Raw genomic sequence first — 19,053 nt, forward strand, 5'->3', positions numbered from 1 at the left:
CCAGAAATACCACAGTGGGAGACCGTCTTTGTTGTAAATCGCGATGCATACATCAAAAAGTCGGCAGAAAGCAATGGCAAAACCAAAGTCAAGGAGAGGCGAAGTCTATGAAGATCAAAGAAGTCATTTTCATGCCTCCGAGCCCAAATATCTTAACTTTCTCACAACTATGCTTGCGAAGCATGATAAATCTCTAGAAGGTCACTGAGAAGAAATGGTACACTTCGACTGGTACAAAGTTGCAAATGAAACAAACCTTGTTCTAATTTTCGAACGCCGATTCGACGAATCAGTGTCCTTTTATCTTTCACAGCTTCATCACTGAGCATCAGCATTTCCGGGTCCGCATGTTCATGAAGATGGCACATTGTTCTTCATTTCACTCGAGAGCGTGAGCAGAGATACCCTTGCTATGGCTGTGATCTAGCCTGCCAGTTTGCAGGGTGCGGAGAGGTGTGTGTATAAATACGCACCATGACGTGCATGATTCACGCTGTAGCTTGTCCAGTATATGGTGGGATTTCCGAAGGATAGCAATGAGAAAGGCAATGTCATCGATACTGATGTTGCGACACTTGCGACGATACCCATTGAGATGCAGTCCGAGCCAGAAGGATGGTTTTGTATACAAGTGTCTTGTTAACACCGATTAAACATATGGTAGATACTTGCGACGGAATTATCGCATCAGTGAAAAATAGATATATCGAATTGAGAGACTCGATGTGCGTGGCAGCCGTGGTGGTACGCTGAAGTAGAGCTGATCACGGTGAAATTGACATCGAAACAATGACAAATAGCCACAATACATTCGTCTTACCACCACACTATGTGTAGTAGGCGCCATCATCACTGCCAGCTGTTGGCCTTGCTTGAATGGTCGCATGATTAAATTAATGTTATAAGTAACCCCAATAGCATCACATGTGTGTGCCAACGCCCGCTACCATTTTGATAGAAAGAACACTTCTATTGGTCTGCCTATGGGAAACTAAAGGGTAACTGTAGTGGGAGCATATCGACTCGGCCTCGTTCCTCCGCCAGCTGACATGCTCTCCGTCATAGGTCCTATGTAAGCTAATTGAGCCGCACCTAGTAGATCTGCCACAAGTCAGTCAAAATTCGGCATTGCCCGAGGTCTAAGCAAGCTGTGACTATTCGCATATAAACCTTCCACTGCACACAAGCCCGATAGGCTCACCCTGACCTTGGTATCTTCTCGAGCGTCTCAAGTGAGGCGTATTAGTATCACACGCCAAGAACTCAGGGTACAATTGTAATATTATTAGGTTCGTTATTATTATGGCGTCTCCTCTAACCGCAACTTTGGGACGAAGAATGGCCTCTGAGCCTTCCTTCCAATAAAGATCTTTTCTGATGGCAGTGAGCGCTCCCTGTCACTTTAGTTAGTCTCCCGTGTGCGGAGCATCACAGGGTATGAGGAATGCGTTCAATCGTAGCAAATAAGGCTAGGAACTATCATATCAAATGCTTGACCTGTCACTGCGGCCTATGAAATCTACCGCCCCTAGCGCGCGCCGTGGGTTAGCACAGGTCCTCAGCAAGCTCTACCCATATATAAGTATGTGTTGCAATCTGCTTCGGTGACGGCCTCGGCATCATATTGTCAGTAGTATTTTGCTCGACCGTTAACGCAACAAAGGACATAATTTGCTAGTACTAATGGTTGACAACAGGAACAATCTGTGAGTGAGGTTTTTTGACCCAAAAGCCGTATTTTAATGGCTCATCTACTAGTAATTGGAAGGACATTCCGCGACCTCCTCCTCTATCAACACGTCACCTGTCTCAAGAATCTCAACGACAACTTGAAAGTGTACTATCCGAAGAATATCAACAACAAAGCACATCTCCCTATGAGTACATCATGCGATTAACATGGATAATCAATGGCTAACTAATTGCCAACATTAGAACGCAGGAACTTTTGCGGCAAATCCTTGAGACGCTACAAGACTCAAGTATCGCGCAAAAAGGAGACAAGGACGTACGGAGCAGGTTCTGGGTCACTTACGACAAAGTTGCCAAAGAGCACGATGACGAGTTCTTAGAGCGGAACAACAGCGATATGGACATCGTGCTCATTTTCGTAAGCTATTGAATTCTTTGATGCGTTCATCTGACTGAGAGAACATCGTAGTCTGGTCTCTTCTCTGCTATCAATACAGCTTTTATCATTGCCATGCAACCCGATTCCGCGACCACTGTCTTCATTCAAAGCGCCTCCCCAAATATCACCGTCTCATCTTCCACCGAATCAGACACCAAATCGCCCAACGGTACTTGGTTTCAGGGTTTGGCATATGTTGCATTGTCGTTCAGCCTTCTGGCTGCTTTCGGTGCTGTACTCGGCAAGCAGTGGCTCAGCCATTATAAATCGAACAATATCCGTGGTTCGCTCGAAGAACGCGGAAAGCACAGACAGCACAAGTTAGATGGGTTGGAAGCATGGCAGTTTCATGCTATGCTGCAATCGTTTCCCGTCTTACTGCAAATCTCGCTCCTTTTATTTGGGGTTGCTATCTCAGCCTTCGTATGGTCTCGGCAGGGACAATTAGCCATCGCTGTCATCGTGTCGATGGCGTTCGGCGTGTTTTTTTATTGGTTTATCATCGTCGTCTCTTTAAAATCTCCACAGTGTCCTTTCCAAACTCCTATTTCAGCAGTCATCCGCATGCTCTACAGGCGCGCATACATGTACATCAAAGACTGGCGTATGCATAGAAACGGCGAAGTGTCATCACAGCATGATCCCGGAGAGCCCGAAGCGCCGCTCTCCGATGTACCGTCTATGAAGTGGATATTCGAATCCTTCACAGATCCAGAAGTGATCAGTTCGGTCGCTTGGCTGGTGCCTTCCGTCCAATGGACCCCCGAATTGCTTCCCGAGCTGCACATGCAAACTATATGCTCGCGCTTGCTGAGCACATTCAAAGCGTGCCTTGCTGCTGGAGTTCGGACTTTTTCGGCACGCCGAAGAGCCCTTGCGTGCGGAAGAGCCTTGCATCACGTAGCGTGTGATGAAAGTATACGGAACTATACTTCCTCTAATGTTATGCACTCTGATACATGGTCGTTGGATATGTGGTCTCATTGGCAAGACCTGAGTCTTCCCTGGGGACTCGATGACTGCAAATCGTCTTTCCACCAGTACGCCACAACTTTAGATGAAGATCACGAAAGTGATGCACGTGATGCTTTGCGCCTCACTATCGTGACTGGCTGTCCAGGATTTTTGCAGCCAACCGATGCTGCATTGATCTGGGATGGTGTTTTCGACTGGAAGGACGACCCGCGTACTACACAAGACTTTGACTGGCTCGTGGATTTCCTGGTACACTTCCGGAAGTCTTCAGCGAGGAACTTCGATGCCATGGGAGATGCGCTGCTCGCATTGAGTGCCATGCGGGATCTGGGAAGTGACACCAGACGAGACAATTACCTTGATTCCATCATCTTCGCCATGGAAGCAGATAAACCATCCCGACTTCGCCATGCAGCCCTTCGAGCTGTATTCGATGCTCGTTTTAAACTAGTGGAGATAGTTGACAAGGAGGAGGGAGAATTTCGGGAGAAGTTATTAGGTAAACTTGCGCCAGCTCTGCTCAACGCAACCAAACCTGTCGCGCCGCAGCGATTTGATGATGAACCGGACGCTGTCTTTAATCCCAGACGTGACGACTGCTATCTACGACTAATCTTCACTCTGGCAAAGCAAAGTGATTGGCGTGCTCACTTAGAGAAAGCCGGTCACATAGAGCGATGCACATCTCTGCTAGACCACGTCATCAAGAACAATCCGTCAATATTATCTGTCGCATCTCATTCTTACTATCTTGCAGCCATATTGATACGGATGAACTCCTCGGGGAGTTATCGAAGCTCGTTGAGGGGGGCTACCCTGGCCTCTGCTCCGGACTCTGAACCTACGAACGAGGAAGAATGTCGTCCCACTACAAACCTTGCGGCCACACTGCCCGCAGCCCCAGAGGCTCCTACTTCACTGGGATTTCCGGACAATATATCCGAGCAGGAATGGTGGAAGCTGCTCAAAAGAGCATGGTGGGCGATGCGTTGGAATGACCTCCACCTTGAGGCAGAAGCAGTTGAGGCACTGCCCAGTATTGTCACGTACACTCTCGATCTCCTGGAAACCCCGAGTGCTCGATATGATGCGGGGAGTCTCGTTCGATTGGTGGATCGGATATACGAGGCGCTAGATGATGATGAAGCGAAGTTGGCAGTTAAACGCCTACAGGATGCGCTGGGAAATAGGGCAGCATAGTTCAAAGCTAAATATCAGTCAGAGTCAGACGATGTACAGTATCACTCCTACGCAGACCAAATGGAAAAGTATATCCTTTGTTGTAATTGTATCACTTGATGCAGATTTCAGTCGGCCGATTAGGCTTCCTTGGTGAGAGGGTTTGGGTCTGGATGTGGACCTGGAGCTTCCTATCCCTTCCCCTGTCCGTAACCTACCCTCCCGGTGTTGTCATAGTTTCCAGCTGGCCGGTCACTGAACGCAGCCGCAGTGAACTTTTACTCCCATCGGGTATAGGTATAGTATAATTCACACCCGAGACAAGCATGATTGCGATAAGAGATCACAATGAGGGAATCAGTTAATCTGGGATGCGAAGACAGGCGAGCTGCTACCCACGATCAAACAAAATATGACCGTGGCGTTTGGAGCTTGGCCTAGACATCAGAGCCCAGAGTATCATATGGCTCGATTAGGATATTACTCAAACACTGCCAACCGACAGTCACGATCCCAAGTCCACTAAGGTGCCATTCCTTGGTGACCATCGAGTTGCATCGATATTTAACCTTTTTGCCGTCAGTCGCATAAAATGCCCGGCAGTCAAAAGCTCCTGCGTTGCCAAATGATAAAGCAGACTAGATCAAGATGATCATGACATTCGTTCCTGTCGTCGCACGAATACTACGTACCTACTAGCGGCAGGATGGGTGAGTGGGTATCTATTCGTTTGCTTGAATACCATCGTGATGCACATGATGCGAGTCTGAAAAAGGCGTGAGCAGGATATAATGAACGGTATATATGCAGGTGTCATCTGAGCATGACCAGCAGCTAATTCATAATTCACCAAAGTCATGAGATGTTCGTAATTTATGTTTCAGCGTCTGAGGCTACGCTTGAGGTTAGTCCATTCTTTCGCTCGATCCCACGTTCAAGGTTTTAACGGCACGTTGCAGTGTGGATGATTGATATATCAACCCTCTGTCACGCTCGTCTTTATCACTTCACGTAAAAGGGGTTTCACTTACCGGTGTTGCAGTGTCCCTGGTCGACACATTCTTTCTCCTGGGTGAGAATTGTATTCCGAGAACGTATATATGACTGCTTCTTCTCCAGGGCTAAACCACCCTGTTGTTTGTTCTCACCGCCGCTGGTGTCAGATATTAAGATACACCTTCCCGACATCCCTCGTCTTCCCAATTCTCGGTCATGTCCTCCTATACACCACAGACACAATTGCCGCTTGAACGATCTCGTCTTATTGGAATGATTCTGGGAGGTGTATCATACGGTGCGTTTCGGCCCACTCACGAGGATTCGGTAGTTGACCTTACCATGATAGGGGTATACCTTCTCCTTACTGTACAAGCGGTGACTGCTCTTATGCAACGTCCCCGACGTGGGCAGAAAATTGCAAACAATCGTCGCATGCTTCTTTGTTACACCCTCCTCACGTTCGCACTTTCGACGATATGCTTCGCTCTCGCTACTAAATATACGGAGATGATCTGGATAGACCTTCGCGATGCACCTGGTGGTCCCGTTGCACAAATTAAGAACGCAATGGACTACCGTATCAACTTTGTGGGGATGCTCTGGCAAGCACCTTTCTCTATCCACCTACACACAACGTTGACGGTCTCACCTAGTGGTTACGTCACGGATTGGTTCATGCAAGCACTGCTCGTGAGCTGAATAGTTTGCCGTATTGTGCAAGCCTGACCCCTGAAATACTCAGCTTTACCGATGTTTTGTGATATGGGATTGGACAAGACACGTGATGATCCCCATGTTAGTCGTCTATATTGGCATGATTGGTGCAGTTAGATCATTTACAAAACGGTCATAGTCGCTGACATCTTGAGCAGCAGTAGCCATTGATGTCTTGGTCCAGGCGGGTACCGGGGCTCCATTTTACGCTATCAACGTCGCACTTGCATATCTTGCCTTCTTAGTGGCGAATACCGTGCTTTACACCATTCTCGTGGCGAAACGTCTGCTCTCCATGCGAAGCGAGATGAAGACGGCGTTAGCTGAATATGACTCTAGCATCTATGATACAATCATTCTCATGGTCGTCGAGTCCGCCATGGTATACAGTGTCTTCGTCATCGTCTTCATAGTTGCATTTTCTATGCATTCAGATACTGTCTCCACGGTATGCTTCCTATCCATTTACCAAGTTCAAGTGAGCATGTAAAGACCTGACTTATCTGTGTCTCTGACATTGGCTTCTTTTTCAAAAATAATAATAGGGCATTGCGCAATTGTCCATCATCATACGCGTGGCACGGGGGAGGGCAGTTACCCATGCTTGGTCGACCCGAAATGCTCCAGCAGCACCTACGACTCTGGCGTTCGCAGGGACTACGTCAGAAGGACCCAACGCAACACAAGCAGCTACGCCAGAGCAGGACAGTGCCAGTAAATCGTGTTCTGTTCCGGCCAAGTCGGCAGAGGCAAATGTATAGCGCACCATACTTGATTTCCCTAACTTTACTTATAACCTCTTTGTAATTTTATGATCAATCTCTAGTATATAATAATTTCGTCTGTCAGAGACTCACTCACTTGTACTGCATATATAGGTCATCATTAGTGCATGGGGAGCATATAGACTCGTCCTCATTCCCCCGCCAGGTCCGACGCTATCTCGACGATGTTCATGAAAACGGCACATCGTTCTTCATTTCACTCGAGAATGCGAGCAGGGATACCCTTGCCATGGCTGTAACCTAGCCTGCCCGTTTGCAGGGTGCGGAGAGGTGTGTGCACAAATACGCAGCATGACGTGCGTAATTCACGCTGTAGCTTGTCCAGTGATTTCGGCGAAGGATAGCAGTGAGAAAGGCAATGTCATTGATACTGAGGTTGTGACACTTGCCACGATGCCCATTGAGATCCGAGTCAAACGGATAGTTTTGTATACAAGTGTCTTGTTAACACCGATTGAATGGCCGATACTTGGGACGAAATGTCCGCATCGGGTCTGGGAGACTCAGTGTACGTGGCAGCCGTGACGGTACGCTGAGCGCAAATGCTCACTTGAAGCGCTCAGTTCCAAGACAAGGGATTCAAAACAATGACAAATAACCACATTTATCACTAGTACTCGAAGCTTGAGGCCGAGGCCTTGAAGCATCACTGCCAGTGGCGTCCGCCCTGCTTAAGCTTGAATATTCGAGCCGCAGCTGTTGCGAGATCTGCTTGAAAATTCGGCATTGCCCGAGGTCTGAAGTGGCGGCATGACCGCTGTGACTATTCGCCGCATAAACCTTCACACTGCACACGAGCCCGATAGGCTGACCCTGACCCTTGGTATCTTCTCGAGCGCCTCAAGTGAGTATCATGCGCTAAGAACTCAGGGTACAATCGTAATATTATTATGTTCGTTATCATTTTGGCGCTGCTTAGTCTCCTCTAACCACAACTTTGGGACGAAGCAAGGCGTCTGATCCTTTTAATAAAGATCTTTTTTCTGATGGTAGTGGGCGCTTCCTGTCAGGTTAGTCAGTCTCCCGTGTGCCGAATGCCACAGGATGATGAGGAATGTACCCGATAGTAGCAAATAAAGCTAGGACGAGTACTTGGCCTGTATCCGCTCCTACTAGCGCGCACCGTGGATTAGCGCAAGTATAACAAGCTCTACCCATATATAAGCCTATGTGCTGGCTACTTTCGCAGTCTGCTTCGGTGACGGCCTCTACAACATTTCTCTCGCGGTATCTGATTATCGATATTCCTCTGCCAGTGCTTGGTCGTTAGAACGATAAAGGACGTAATTCTTCAGTACCGATGGCTGATAACAGGAACAATTTGTGAGTGAGGTGTTTAATCCAAAGGCCATCCTCTAACGGAGTCGAGTGGCTCATGTACTAGTAACTGGAAGGACATTCCGCGACCTCCTGCTTTATCAACACAGATATCTCAAGATTCTCAGCGACAAATATATGACGGGTACATCATGCGATTCACGTGGATAATCAATAACTAATCAATTCACAACATTAGACCGCAGGAACTTTTGCGGCAAATTCTTGAGACGCTACAGGACTCAAGTATCGCGGAAAAAGGAGACAAGGACGAACGGAGCAGGTTCTGGGCGACTTACGACCAAGTTTCCAAAGAGCATGATGGCGAGTTCTTAGAGCGGAACAACAGCGATATGGACATCGTACTCATTTTCGTAAGCTATCGAATTCTTTTGATGCGTTCGTCTGACTGAGAGAACATCGTAGTCTGGTCTCTTCTCTGCTATCAATACAGCTTTTATCATTGCCATGCAACCCAATTCTGCGACCACTGTCTTCATTCAAAATACCTCCCCAAATATTACCGTCTCATCTTCCACTGGATCAGACGCCAGGTCGCCCAACGGCACTTGGTTTCAGGGTTTGGCATATGTTGCATTGTCGTCCAGCCTTCTGGCTGCTTTCGGTGCTGTACTCGGCAAGCAGTGGCTCAGCCATTATAAATCGAACAATATCCGTGGTTCGCTCGAAGAACGCGGAAAGCACAGACAGCACAAGTTAAATGGGTTGGAAGCATGGCATTTTCATGCTGTGCTGCAATCGTTTCCCGTTTTACTGCAATTCTCGCTCCTTTTATTTGGGGTTGCTATCTCAGCCTTCGTATGGTCTCAGCAGGGAAACCTAGCTATCGCTGTCATTGTGTCGATGACATTCGGCGTGTTTTTTTACTGTTTCATCATCGTCACCTCCTTAAAATCTCCAGAGTGTCCTTTCCAAACTCCTATTTCGGCAGTCATCCGCATGCTCTACAGGCGCGCACACACGTACATCAATGACTGGCGCATGCATAGAAACGGCGAAGTGTCATCACAGCATCATCCCGAAGAGCCCGAAGAGCCGTTCTCCGATGTACCATCTATGAAGTGGATATTCGAATCCTTCACAGATCCGGAAGTGATCAGTTCGGTCGCTTGGCTGGTGCCTTCCGTCCAATGGACCCCCGAATTGCTTCCTGAGCTGCACATGCAAACTATATGCTCGCGCTTGCTGAGCACATTCAAAGCGTGCCTTGCTGCTGGAGTTCGGACCTTTTCGGCACGTCGAAGAGCCCTTGGGTGCGGAAGAGCCTTGCATCACCTGGTGTGTGATGAAAGTATACGGAAGTATGTTCTCCCCGACATCGCGCAATCTGATGCATGGCCGTTAGAGATGTGGTCTCACTGGCAAGGCCTCAATCTTCCCTGGGGACTTGAGAGGTGTAAAGAGATTTTTGCCCAGTACGCCACAACTCTAGATGAAGGTCATGATACTAGTGAAGCACGCGATGCCTTGCGCCTCGCTATCGTGACTGGCTGCCCAGGATTTTTGCAGCCAACCGACGTTGCATTGATCTGGGATGGTGTTTTCGACTGGAAGGACGACCCGCGTACTACACAAGACTTTGATTGGCTCGTGGACTTCCTGGTACACTTCCGCAAGTCCGAAACGAGGGACTTCGATGCCATGGGAGATGCACTGCTCGCATTGAGTGCCATGCGGGATCTGGGAAGTGACAGCAGACGAGACAATTACCTTGACTCCATCATCTTTGCCATGGAAGCAGATAAACCATCCCGGCTTCGTCACACGGCCCTTCGAGCTATGTTCGATGCCCGTTTTAAACTAGTGGAGATAGTTGAGAAGGAGAAGGGAGAATTTCGGGAGAAGTTATTAAAGAAGCTCGCGCCAGCTCTCTTCACCACAACCAAACCTATTGCGCCACAGCGCTCTGACGATGATGATCCAGACACTGTCTTTAATCCCAGACGTGACGACTACTATCTACGACTAGTTCTTACTCTGGCAAAGCAACGGGATTGGCGTGCTCATTTAGTGACAGCCGGTCACATAGAGCGATGCACATCTCTGCTAGACCACGTCATCATGAACTCGACGTTGTCCGTCACAACTCATTCTTACTATCTTGCGGCTATATTGATACGGATGAACCCCTCGGGGGTTTATCGAAGCTCGTTGAGGCGGGCTACCCTGACCTCTACTCTGGATTTTGAACCTACGAATAAGGAAGAATGTCGTCCCACTACAAACCTTGCAGCCATCCTCCCCGCAGCCCCAGAGGTTGCTGCTCCACCAGGCTTTCCGGACAATGTATCCGAGAAGGAATGGTGGGATCTGCTCAAAGGAGCATGGTGGGCGATGCGTTGGAATGACCTCTACCTTGAGAAAGAAGCAGCTGAGGCACTACCTGGCATTGTCACATACACTCTCGATCTCCTGGAAACCCCGAGCGCTCGATACGATACGGGAGGCCTCGTTCGATCGGTGGATCGGATATACGAAATGCTCGATAAAGATGAAGCAAAGTCGGAAGTTAAACGCCTAAAAGACAAAGCGAAGTTGGAAGTTAAACGCCTACAGGATGCGCTGGGAAATATGACAACATAGTCAGGCGATGTACAGTATCACTCTCTTATGCAGACCAAATGGAAAATATATCCTTTGTTGTGATTATATCACTTGATGCAGACGATTAACTCACGAGGTCGGTCGTTCTTTTCGAAATCCAGGTCAGCTCTCGCAGAAAAAGCGGTGCATAATAAGCACTAGATGTTCGTTCGACATGCAGACAATATTTGAGTGATCCATTGGCGTGGTCCCTGTGTTTTCATAGTTTCATCCATTCAGACAAGTTGACAAGTACGTTCCAAAACGTTTGGAGTACGCCATAACATTATTATGTTTCCTCAATGAGTACAGCGCTCTCTCGGTATGATTCGAAGAGGGTAGCGACACACCAGCTAGTAGACCGTACCCTGGCATCTGGTGTGTATATGCGTTAGAAGAGACCAACCATCGTTCCATCGCTTATTTTGGGTGGGGTTCCAGACGGTAGAGAGCGTCTTGACTGGAGCTAGGAAATTGGTTGCGCGCAGTTGACCACTAGTGACTAGTCTTGTAGTGGTGTCTAGATCTCGGTGCGAAGGTATCTCACATACTCGAGTATTATATATTACACGGACAGATAATACAGAAACGACAGTGACGACCTAAGGAATGGAAGATAATTGAGTATCAATGAGAATATACTGAACATGGTGGGCAAATCTATGGATGAATGAGTGTTGTTTTCTTGTTTAGCTTGAAAAAAAGTTGTGGATAAGGGAGGCGAAAAACGAATTGATATATTGGAATAATTGGCTTGAAGACAGGAAGATAAAACGAAAATGTACGTGTAGAGAGACAAAGAAATCACACCGTGCCTAACTCGAGACATGTCAGTGCAGCTGATGCAATCACTGGGTACCCCAATGGTTCCATTCAGGACCACTCTGCACATCTCGTTGGGAGCTAGTGAAGTGGTCAGGTCCCGGAGTGGGACGTGCGTGCATCATTGGTGCATTTGATGCAAATGATCCACGAGGGTAACGCCCAGGGTGACCCCGACCTCCGTTCTTGAAATTGGACTGATGGTCTCTGCGATGTTGGCGACGAGGAGGTACATTGATATTGCGCTGCTCAAACACCGGCTGCATGGGTGCACCAGAAAAGTTTGATGGGGCTTGCATATGCTGGTTGATGCTGAATGAGGCATGATTCGGCATCCAGCCATGTGGAGTCATCATCGGAAAAGATCCTGAATTCGGGTGCTGAATTCCTGGCGGCACTGACATGCCAGGTGCGAACCCAGGCGGAGGATATGGCTTCCAATTATTAGGAGGTTGGAATGGGAGCGAAGCAAGAGCAGTCTCTGTGGAGGTCGAAGCTTGTTCGCCTTGAGCGCCGGACATGTATTGATTCAGAGCGTCTGGAGGGTAAACAGGAACCAGAATGCCCTGGTCTCCGTGAATGAACCCCGTAGGTATCAGTGGCGCTTGTGTTGCGACAGGGGTCTGTCCCTGGCCTTGTTCTCGCACGGGTGTCCTCGCAGGATACGGATATGGAATGAATGGCTTGAACAGCATATCAGTGTTGTAGCATGGGAGGTTGAGACTTATTAAACGTACAGCATACATGCCTGGGTGAATAATCGGAGCAGGTGTTGCTGAAGGTGTTCCACGAGCATCCGCGCCACTAGCCGGCGGAAACGATTGGCTCATCGGTGGCGGAGGAGGAAATCCAGGGTACGCCCCCATGTACTGCATGTGATATGGCGGGAAACCAGCTACCCATCCTTGAGGATGATAGTATCCCATTGTGGGTATGGGATAAGCCATATGTTGGGGAGGGGCAGATGTCATCGATGTTTGTGAGGCGGAAGGAGTAACGGAAGCGGCCTGAAACGGGACAATGCCGTCTGAATTGATGGTCTGTACGTCATCCGCAACTAGAGAAGAAGACTGTTGAAGTTCAGAGTCAGCGTCAAGCTTTTCATCTGACTGCTCGACATCAGGCATTGAGGCTTTTGTGGCTGTCTTATGGTCGATGTGCAATTCTTGTAGCCTCGCTTCCAGGGCGATCGTAGATGGCTGCTGAACATTAGGATCCACGCAAAAATCGTCGCTGGAGACAAGGGACGGTTCTGAACCATGACGGACCACACTCCCCTCAAGGTTTCGCCCGCGGTTACGATTGGATCTCCAGTTCGTGCGATGCGGAGGGTTCCAGTCACGGAGTTGGACACGGATTGGGCGTCCGTCAAGAATCCTGTTATGCTTATGGCAGATGGATTAACATAGGAATCGGAGTGAAGATGTTTGATCGTACCTCTTCACTGACTGCTCGAGCGGGAGATTCCTTGTTATTGAATGTGACAAAAGCAAACGCAGAGCGCTTGTTGACTACAAAAAATAATAGTTACTGAGCGAGGATAACGATAATCAAAGCCTACCTGGCCGGATAACTTTGACATTCTCTACGCCGCCATACCTTGAGAACAAATTACGGACGCGTTCTTCATCCCAGGCATTCGGGCCATACATCTCCAATCCTCCGACGAAGATGGTAGTAGGATCCAATGGACCTTCGCGCTTTGCATCCCATTGCAGGCCATTCTTCGTGGCGAACTCGGGTAGAGATCCGGACTGAAAGTCGCCTAGGTAGCTTCCGGTGGTAGGAGTACGAGGGATCAACGACCCTGGCGTTTTCGGGGTCATAGGCGAAGTTCCAAAATCGGGAGTCGGAGGGATGCCGAGTTCAATGTCATAGGATTCCTCGTGATGAACCGGTGTTGTATTGAAATGTGCTGTAGAGCTTGTAATGTTTGAAATACCCGACATAGATGGTAAGTGCGTCACCATGCTAGAGTAAGTTGTGCTAAGTTGAAATTCGCCGCAAGGGGAAACAAAAACTAGCCTTTGATTTTCGTCAGCAGCCTCCATTCGGTCGCTCCAATATTTTCTCGCTTCCCATTCATGGACTGTCCCAGAGATAGGCGGGAAGTGTTTCTTGTCCACACCTGATGGATTGTGGCTCAATGATAGAGCTCGAGGACGTTTTGGTGCCGTGCCTGTCCTATCTGATGTGTCATTCTGCGAGGACCAGGTCATGTCGCACAATGCAGTAGATGCTCGGTTCGAATTACGCGAGATGTTGCCAAGGCTAACTGACGATGAGATCGGTTGTGTGCCAGGATGATGATAGGGAACGAGCGAATCTATGGATGAAAATCGGTTTGGAAATGGGAAATGGGATGGGGCCATATGTGTGGAGCTAGCTGCTTGAGCTTGCCAATGTTGTTGACTGGTTTGGACAGCCTGTGCGCTATGGTATGGCATCGGCTGGCGTGGATGAGCTGGATGGTGAGCCCAAGTCACGGTCAGGTGAGGGACTCTGCGCAGAGTCTAGTAGTTGCGTCAGCATACGCAACAAGTAGTTCTGTAAATTCACCATTAGAGCGGCAACGCAGTCATCACGGTGGCACCATTTAATCTCCCAGCACCCTGTCTCCATTTCTGCAGAGCGCTGGGCATCGTGCGGAGGAGGGTACTCTTGCTGAACACCTGACTCGAATTCGTGAGGGACAAAATGTTCAATGGCCCCGAAGATGGTGGATATCTTCCTTAGAGTCTAGAGCAAAGTTAGAACCCACAGTCCGGTCATAGGCTAGGCTATGAGTACTTCGGAGGTATAAAGCAGCGGGTTAAAATATGCCCCGGATTCATCTGCCTCTCGATCATCAAGAGGCAGAAGGCCTTCAAGCTCTGCTGCGGTACGCGCATCCGAATTGTACAGGAGTGATAGGTGCCTGGCGATTTTACTTCCGTCAGAGAGGAAAAAAAAACTGGAGAAGAATATATACCGGGAGCCTGAGACCCTAGATATTTTCATCGCCCAAGGCAAATTAAGGTCGACAGCCTTACCATCCTGAAGGTCGCCAAAGCTCGATTTGGTGTCTGACGAAGGCGCAAACTGTCGGGGTGTACTAGAAACGGGATGAGAAGGAGGACTACTGCATATATGCGCGTATTCAAGCGCATATATGTACATGTGGGGACGGGTCTTCAGGAAAACTCACCGATAGGATATGAGTAGTGTTCTCAAGGCTCGTGCGGGCTCATAGCGTAAGTAACGCCCCATGAATGGTTTAGGGTCCGACGAATGCAGATTTGCAATTAGCATGGCCGCTGTCTCAGGGTCCTGGTGCAACATTAGAAATATACTGGGAACATTTAATGGCGAAGACAAACCTGACACTGGATGAATGCGCAAGTTCCACCCTTCGAGTCACGAACGACCTTGATGGTCTGTACCTCTGGATGATCAGAAAGGTGATCAGAGAGCATACGAGTTAACTCCAAATGATCGATATTAGTTGGTAGACTGGGGGAAAGTTTGTGATGAGCACGCGAGCTATGTTGTGTCTAGATAACGTACCTTCCGATGAAAATGCTAGCGTCTTGAACGATTTTATCTGCAGACTTCTTAGAGTCGTCACAAGCGCTCAAAGAGATGTCTTGGGTAGTGACATTAGAATCTTCTGTTGGGGAGAGAGGAGGAGCAGAGAGTAATGTGTCAAAACGAGTACCCCAAGAACGCGCCTGGGTGTGCTGCGGCATGTCTATAGAATGAACTAAGGAATAGTATTTGTTAGTGAATGGTAAAGGTTTTAGGTGGGGAGATGAATGAACGAGGTCCAAAACAGAGACACAAACAACCGTGGCTCGCGGGCGCAGTCTACCTAAACTGCTCTAGAATATGTCAAGATACCAACTTGTCAGAACACAATTTCGCAGCTCCACGGAGCGAAAAACAGAAAAAAAATAAGTCCTTCTTTGTTATCCCTTCCCTCCAGAGCCCAAGTGAGAAACGGAAGATATTGAGATGGAACCAAGGATTCATTGTGATTGGCTCACATGAAATATTGAATCTGGAGAACCATGTTAAAACGACAATCAATTTACACCTAGATGATTTATTCATTTGATGGATTGCGTGAGACACGAGTCCGAGCTCGGAGAAGGCACTCGCGACGCCTAGTTAAGACGACGCAAGCTCCAACTCAAGGAACGCGGTAATCATTCATCCATCAGATCAGCGACCGGAACAGTGCGAGCACAGTATCTGTCATGTTCATACACAAATGAGAGCTCGTGGACTATCTCAGCTTTGAAGCTTACCCCAGGTAGCTTAAGATGGACTGCTGCACAACATGCATTGTATTATCGGGGTACCTGATATGTACTATCATAACGCAAACGGAGGCAGCACAAGATGCATCCACGGATGCCGGGCCGTCAGTAACAGGGAAGCTGCAGGTTCATTTAGAATTTTCGCCATCGAATCAATCAAGATAAGCGCACCATTCCAATTTCAAGAAGAAATACTGATACGATACGAGGGAAGCACCCGGTATTTCACTGATTGACGCCAGATGTTGGTTCCAAATGCACACCGCTGTGACTATGGAGACATATCGCCAGAAAGTCCGACAAAAATGCTGCTCTCGGTGTCACGGTGGACAACCGCAGTGAAGAGGAAAAACTCAGTAGCACGAGTGATTGGACTCAATATGATTCCGAGAACCTCTGCGACACGTCGCTCTGATCAAGTGCAAAAGGCAAAATGACGTTTCACAAAGTTTCGACGAACGAAGGTTTGGAAGAAAGAAGTCGACGATTATGTAATCCTGTCCTGCTTCCATGCGTTCGTCCAGAAATTTGTGTCCTTCATCTTGCATCTTAGGATCGACAGGCCTGCTTCCTTAACCACCTTAGACCCAGTTCACCATGTCCGACGACGGCTATGGCGGCGGTGGCGGCGGCGATGACTACGACTACGACGGTCCCAGGTATGTTTTGATCCCAAAGTCATCGACAAGGAACTTATGACATATTATTCTAGTTTCACCGATGGTGCCTTCGTGCGTACCTGGCGAATCATACTGTGATCAAAATTTTGACACCGCATGTTGTTTAGGATGAAGGCTATGATCTCCTCGCACAAGAACAAGAGGAACAGGTAGAAGGGGAGGAGGCAACTGGTGAAGTCTCGCACGTGAATGGAATAAATGGGGCAGACCATGATCAGGAGATGGTGAATGGAGAGGAGGGCCCACAACCTCAGCCAGCGCCAGCAAACGCAGGTATTCAAGGCGAGCGACAGGCAAACAAAGTCAGAGTAACAACACCATACTTGACAAAGTACGAACGAGCACGAATATTGGGGACAAGAGCGCTTCAAATCAGGTGAGAGGTCTTTTGCATCTGACTTGCATTTGATCTTATGCAAGCGTGTCATCGCAAGCATGAACGCCCCGGTGCTCGTTCCTTTGGATGGCGAGACAGATGCTCTGCAAATCGCAATTAAGGAGCTCTCGCAACGAAAAATTCCCCTTATCATCCGGCGCTATCTACCCGACGGAAGTTTTGAAGATTGGAGTGTCTCCGAGCTAATTAGCGAATGACACATTGTCTTGATTCCTCTTCCCGCAGTTTTACCGGGTCTCATTTCGCTTGTTATCTTGTCCTGTTTTACTATTGTCTACCTCAAAGACTTGAACTATCCTGCAACATGCAAATACTACTGGAAGAATATAACAAAGGTATACCATACAATTATTTACAGCCGACTATGAATACTAAGCTTCTTCGGGATTTCCACCCACATCTCAACCTTTGATTTGGCAACATTTCGAGGCCGAGGTTTGCACTCCCTGGAGACGACCGATGCGCTTGCTCGGCGTACCTTTGCTTTCGAAGGTTGTAGTTCGCCCATCAGAAAATCATCTCCTCCCGCATTCTTGGGCGCATTTGTCGCATCTGCAAACAGTTTGCACCTGTCTGACATGTCCAACCTATCCATACCATCCGCGATTCTGGCGATATCGCGTCTCTTGCGTGGACTTGACTCCGAGTCTGAGTAGTGTGACACAGACTGTCGCCGCTTAGTTGGCGATGACGGAACACTGACGGGTTTTTTTGATGGTGAAGCTGGTTGTGAGAAAAATGGATCCTCCGGTGGCACATTCTCGACATTCATATTCCACTTTGGCGCAGCTATCGAACTAAAATGAGTAACGCACTGAAAGAAGCCAAATCCACTCTTACCCTTGCCCTTCGTCTTGGTAGTGATCTCTTTGACGGCTTTGAACCCATTGGATTCGTCAGTGTGATCAAGGGTCTGTTGTATCTCCCAGTCTGATGGTCGCATCTTCTTCCAGTCTTCCAAGACTTTGTCGACCCATGCATCAGTCTCCCCTGCGACATGGCAATCGATAATGTCGGACCACTCGCTGCCAGGTGGTGTCTTGTTCACGAAAATCACTTTTCCCTGCCAACTCTTTTGCACTTTGGGAGTACCGCTAGGTGTAGTTCCAGTCCCAGTGGCGTGTACGACTTTCGCGAAGTCTTTAACGAGCTTTTTGAGACCATGGACCTTGAGTGAAGTACCCATGATAATGAGCATATCGGGTTTGCGAGCAATGTCAATCGTTTGTATCGTGCCTATGTCGTCCCCAAGAGGGTGTGGTTCGTCATAGAGTACGATGGCTGGACGAAGAGTCCCGATTTTGAGGGCACGTGCAGAACGAGCAACTCGTGCTTCCGCTACCAGAGACTTAGCTAAGCGCAAGAAACGAACCTGACAGCTGACTTACATCGTGAGGTACATTCTGGGCAGTTTGGGGCTTTGCCATTCTCGAACGAATGCAAATGCTCTTCGGTACAAGGCATCTCGGCAGAGCAGAGAGTGCACCGCACGCGGTGGATGTCGCCGTGCAGCTGGACGTTCCTGACTTCTTTAACTTTTAACTTTGACTTCTTCTTCCCATTTGTCTTTGCCTGCTGACTTGAACTCCCACGGAGCCCTATTCGCTCTTCTAGACCATCGATATTCTGGGTATACGAGCGTACTAGTTTATGCTTTGCGTCTAGAGTTTGAATGAATCGATGTGTGGGAGCAGGAGTGGCAGCATCGATAGAGCGCTTGAGCTGTGATATAAAAGTATAAAAGACGGAGGTGGATGCAGAGTTACGGAACAGAGACGCGTCAAAGAGATCACGCCCTTTCAGGACGATGTCTGGGTATCGCTGCTTCACGAGCGAATAAAGACCATCTGAAGACCGGAAATCCTATATCAAGAGAATTATCAAGCCATCGCATCTGGTACACGTGCAGAGGACTCACCGGAATGCCGCATGAACATGAAATGCCTGCTCCGGTGACAACAATTATCTTTTTCGATTTGGCTACTGCCAAAGAGATGTCAGAGAGTGCCCTCCGCGTGCTGGACTCTCCAGACACCGCATCAAGCGGTAGTGAAATTGTCATGAGGTGTTTGTCTATGATGGTGGTTGGAGGGTCAGGATTGATTGGGAATTCCGGATGTGCTGACAGTGGGCACGCTGCCGACAACTC

At 48.4% G+C, this 19,053-nt stretch overlaps 7 protein-coding genes across 7 annotated transcripts; 5 read left to right on the plus strand and 2 right to left on the minus strand.

Moving 5' to 3' along the window:
• Window positions 1-2,002: 2,002 nt before the first annotated feature.
• On the plus strand, window positions 2,003-2,383 carry F5891DRAFT_931828 (uncharacterized protein; the record flags this gene model as incomplete). Its single annotated transcript, XM_041373973.1, has 2 exons — window positions 2,003-2,110; window positions 2,162-2,383. Coding segments are annotated over 2 exons (330 nt in total), but the record flags the coding sequence as incomplete, so codon positions are not given.
• On the plus strand, window positions 2,317-4,276 carry F5891DRAFT_1012172 (uncharacterized protein; the record flags this gene model as incomplete). The annotated part of the gene is made up of 1 exon (XM_041360710.1): window positions 2,317-4,276. A coding segment is annotated over exon 1 (1,677 nt), but the record flags the coding sequence as incomplete, so codon positions are not given.
• Window positions 4,277-5,497: 1,221 nt separating this feature from the next.
• Window positions 5,498-6,759, plus strand: F5891DRAFT_944777 (uncharacterized protein; the record flags this gene model as incomplete). The annotated part of the gene is made up of 5 exons (XM_041374583.1): window positions 5,498-5,579; window positions 5,631-5,974; window positions 6,027-6,105; window positions 6,157-6,476; window positions 6,544-6,759. The coding sequence occupies 5 exons, from the start codon at window positions 5,498-5,500 to the stop codon at window positions 6,757-6,759; spliced, it is 1,041 nt and encodes a 346-aa protein (XP_041230220.1).
• Window positions 6,760-7,850: 1,091 nt separating this feature from the next.
• F5891DRAFT_753057 (uncharacterized protein) lies at window positions 7,851-10,772 on the plus strand. Its single transcript, XM_041373108.1, has 4 exons — window positions 7,851-8,106; window positions 8,168-8,245; window positions 8,300-8,474; window positions 8,527-10,772. The coding sequence occupies exons 1-4, from the start codon at window positions 8,084-8,086 to the stop codon at window positions 10,702-10,704; spliced, it is 2,454 nt and encodes an 817-aa protein (XP_041230221.1). The 5' UTR covers window positions 7,851-8,083; the 3' UTR covers window positions 10,705-10,772.
• A 457-nt stretch (window positions 10,773-11,229) lies between these two features.
• On the minus strand, window positions 11,230-15,706 carry F5891DRAFT_1257547 (uncharacterized protein). Its single transcript, XM_041370053.1, has 10 exons — window positions 15,073-15,706; window positions 14,886-15,018; window positions 14,714-14,835; window positions 14,498-14,620; window positions 14,317-14,443; window positions 14,086-14,265; window positions 13,088-14,039; window positions 12,964-13,037; window positions 12,264-12,911; window positions 11,230-12,209 (listed from the first exon to the last, which is right to left on the minus strand). The coding sequence occupies exons 1-10, from the start codon at window positions 15,252-15,254 to the stop codon at window positions 11,553-11,555; spliced, it is 3,198 nt and encodes a 1,065-aa protein (XP_041230222.1). The 5' UTR covers window positions 15,255-15,706; the 3' UTR covers window positions 11,230-11,552.
• Window positions 15,707-16,315: 609 nt separating this feature from the next.
• On the plus strand, window positions 16,316-17,179 carry F5891DRAFT_753073 (subunit common to RNA polymerase I). The gene is made up of 4 exons (XM_041373109.1): window positions 16,316-16,486; window positions 16,540-16,558; window positions 16,615-16,883; window positions 16,942-17,179. Exons 1-4 carry the CDS (start codon window positions 16,425-16,427, stop codon window positions 17,099-17,101), a joined length of 510 nt encoding a protein of 169 aa, XP_041230223.1. The 5' UTR covers window positions 16,316-16,424; the 3' UTR covers window positions 17,102-17,179.
• Window positions 17,147-19,046, minus strand: F5891DRAFT_753085 (DHS-like NAD/FAD-binding domain-containing protein). The gene is made up of 4 exons (XM_041373110.1): window positions 18,823-19,046; window positions 18,293-18,767; window positions 17,745-18,242; window positions 17,147-17,693 (listed from the first exon to the last, which is right to left on the minus strand). The coding sequence occupies exons 1-4, from the start codon at window positions 18,964-18,966 to the stop codon at window positions 17,257-17,259; spliced, it is 1,554 nt and encodes a 517-aa protein (XP_041230224.1). The 5' UTR covers window positions 18,967-19,046; the 3' UTR covers window positions 17,147-17,256.
• Window positions 19,047-19,053: the final 7 nt, after the last annotated feature.

This window comes from Suillus fuscotomentosus (assembly GCF_016647785.1).
Source record: "Suillus fuscotomentosus strain FC203 chromosome Unknown F5891scaffold_9, whole genome shotgun sequence".
Taxonomy (NCBI): domain Eukaryota; kingdom Fungi; phylum Basidiomycota; class Agaricomycetes; order Boletales; family Suillaceae; genus Suillus; species Suillus fuscotomentosus.

What these genes read in the sequence shown, in the direction of transcription:
- F5891DRAFT_753057 (XM_041373108.1), top strand. Translation starts at nt 8,084, where the DNA reads ATGGCTGATAACAGGAACAATTT. An exon ending in GCTGATAACAGGAACAATTT is followed by an intron (nt 8,107 to 8,167) that starts GTGAGTGAGGTG and finishes CTCATGTACTAG; the next exon opens with TAACTGGAAGGACATTCCGC. An exon ending in TGGACATCGTACTCATTTTC is followed by an intron (nt 8,475 to 8,526) that starts GTAAGCTATCGA and finishes AGAACATCGTAG; the next exon opens with TCTGGTCTCTTCTCTGCTAT.
- F5891DRAFT_1257547 (XM_041370053.1), bottom strand. Translation starts at nt 15,254, where the DNA reads ATGCCGCAGCACACCCAGGCGCGTTCTTGGGGTACTCGTTTTGACACA. An exon ending in GCTAGCATTTTCATCGGAAG is followed by an intron (nt 15,019 to 15,072) that starts GTACGTTATCTA and finishes ACTTTCCCCCAG; the next exon opens with TCTACCAACTAATATCGATC. An exon ending in TGTCAAAGTTATCCGGCCAG is followed by an intron (nt 13,038 to 13,087) that starts GTAGGCTTTGAT and finishes TATTTTTTGTAG; the next exon opens with TCAACAAGCGCTCTGCGTTT.
- F5891DRAFT_753073 (XM_041373109.1), top strand. Translation starts at nt 16,425, where the DNA reads ATGTCCGACGACGGCTATGGCGGCGGTGGCGGCGGCGATGACTACGAC. An exon ending in ACAAGAGCGCTTCAAATCAG is followed by an intron (nt 16,884 to 16,941) that starts GTGAGAGGTCTT and finishes TGTCATCGCAAG; the next exon opens with CATGAACGCCCCGGTGCTCG.
- F5891DRAFT_753085 (XM_041373110.1), bottom strand. Translation starts at nt 18,966, where the DNA reads ATGACAATTTCACTACCGCTTGATGCGGTGTCTGGAGAGTCCAGCACG. An exon ending in CCCAGAATGTACCTCACGAT is followed by an intron (nt 18,243 to 18,292) that starts GTAAGTCAGCTG and finishes AGTCTCTGGTAG; the next exon opens with CGGAAGCACGAGTTGCTCGT. An exon ending in TACCAAGACGAAGGGCAAGG is followed by an intron (nt 17,694 to 17,744) that starts GTAAGAGTGGAT and finishes TTAGTTCGATAG; the next exon opens with CTGCGCCAAAGTGGAATATG.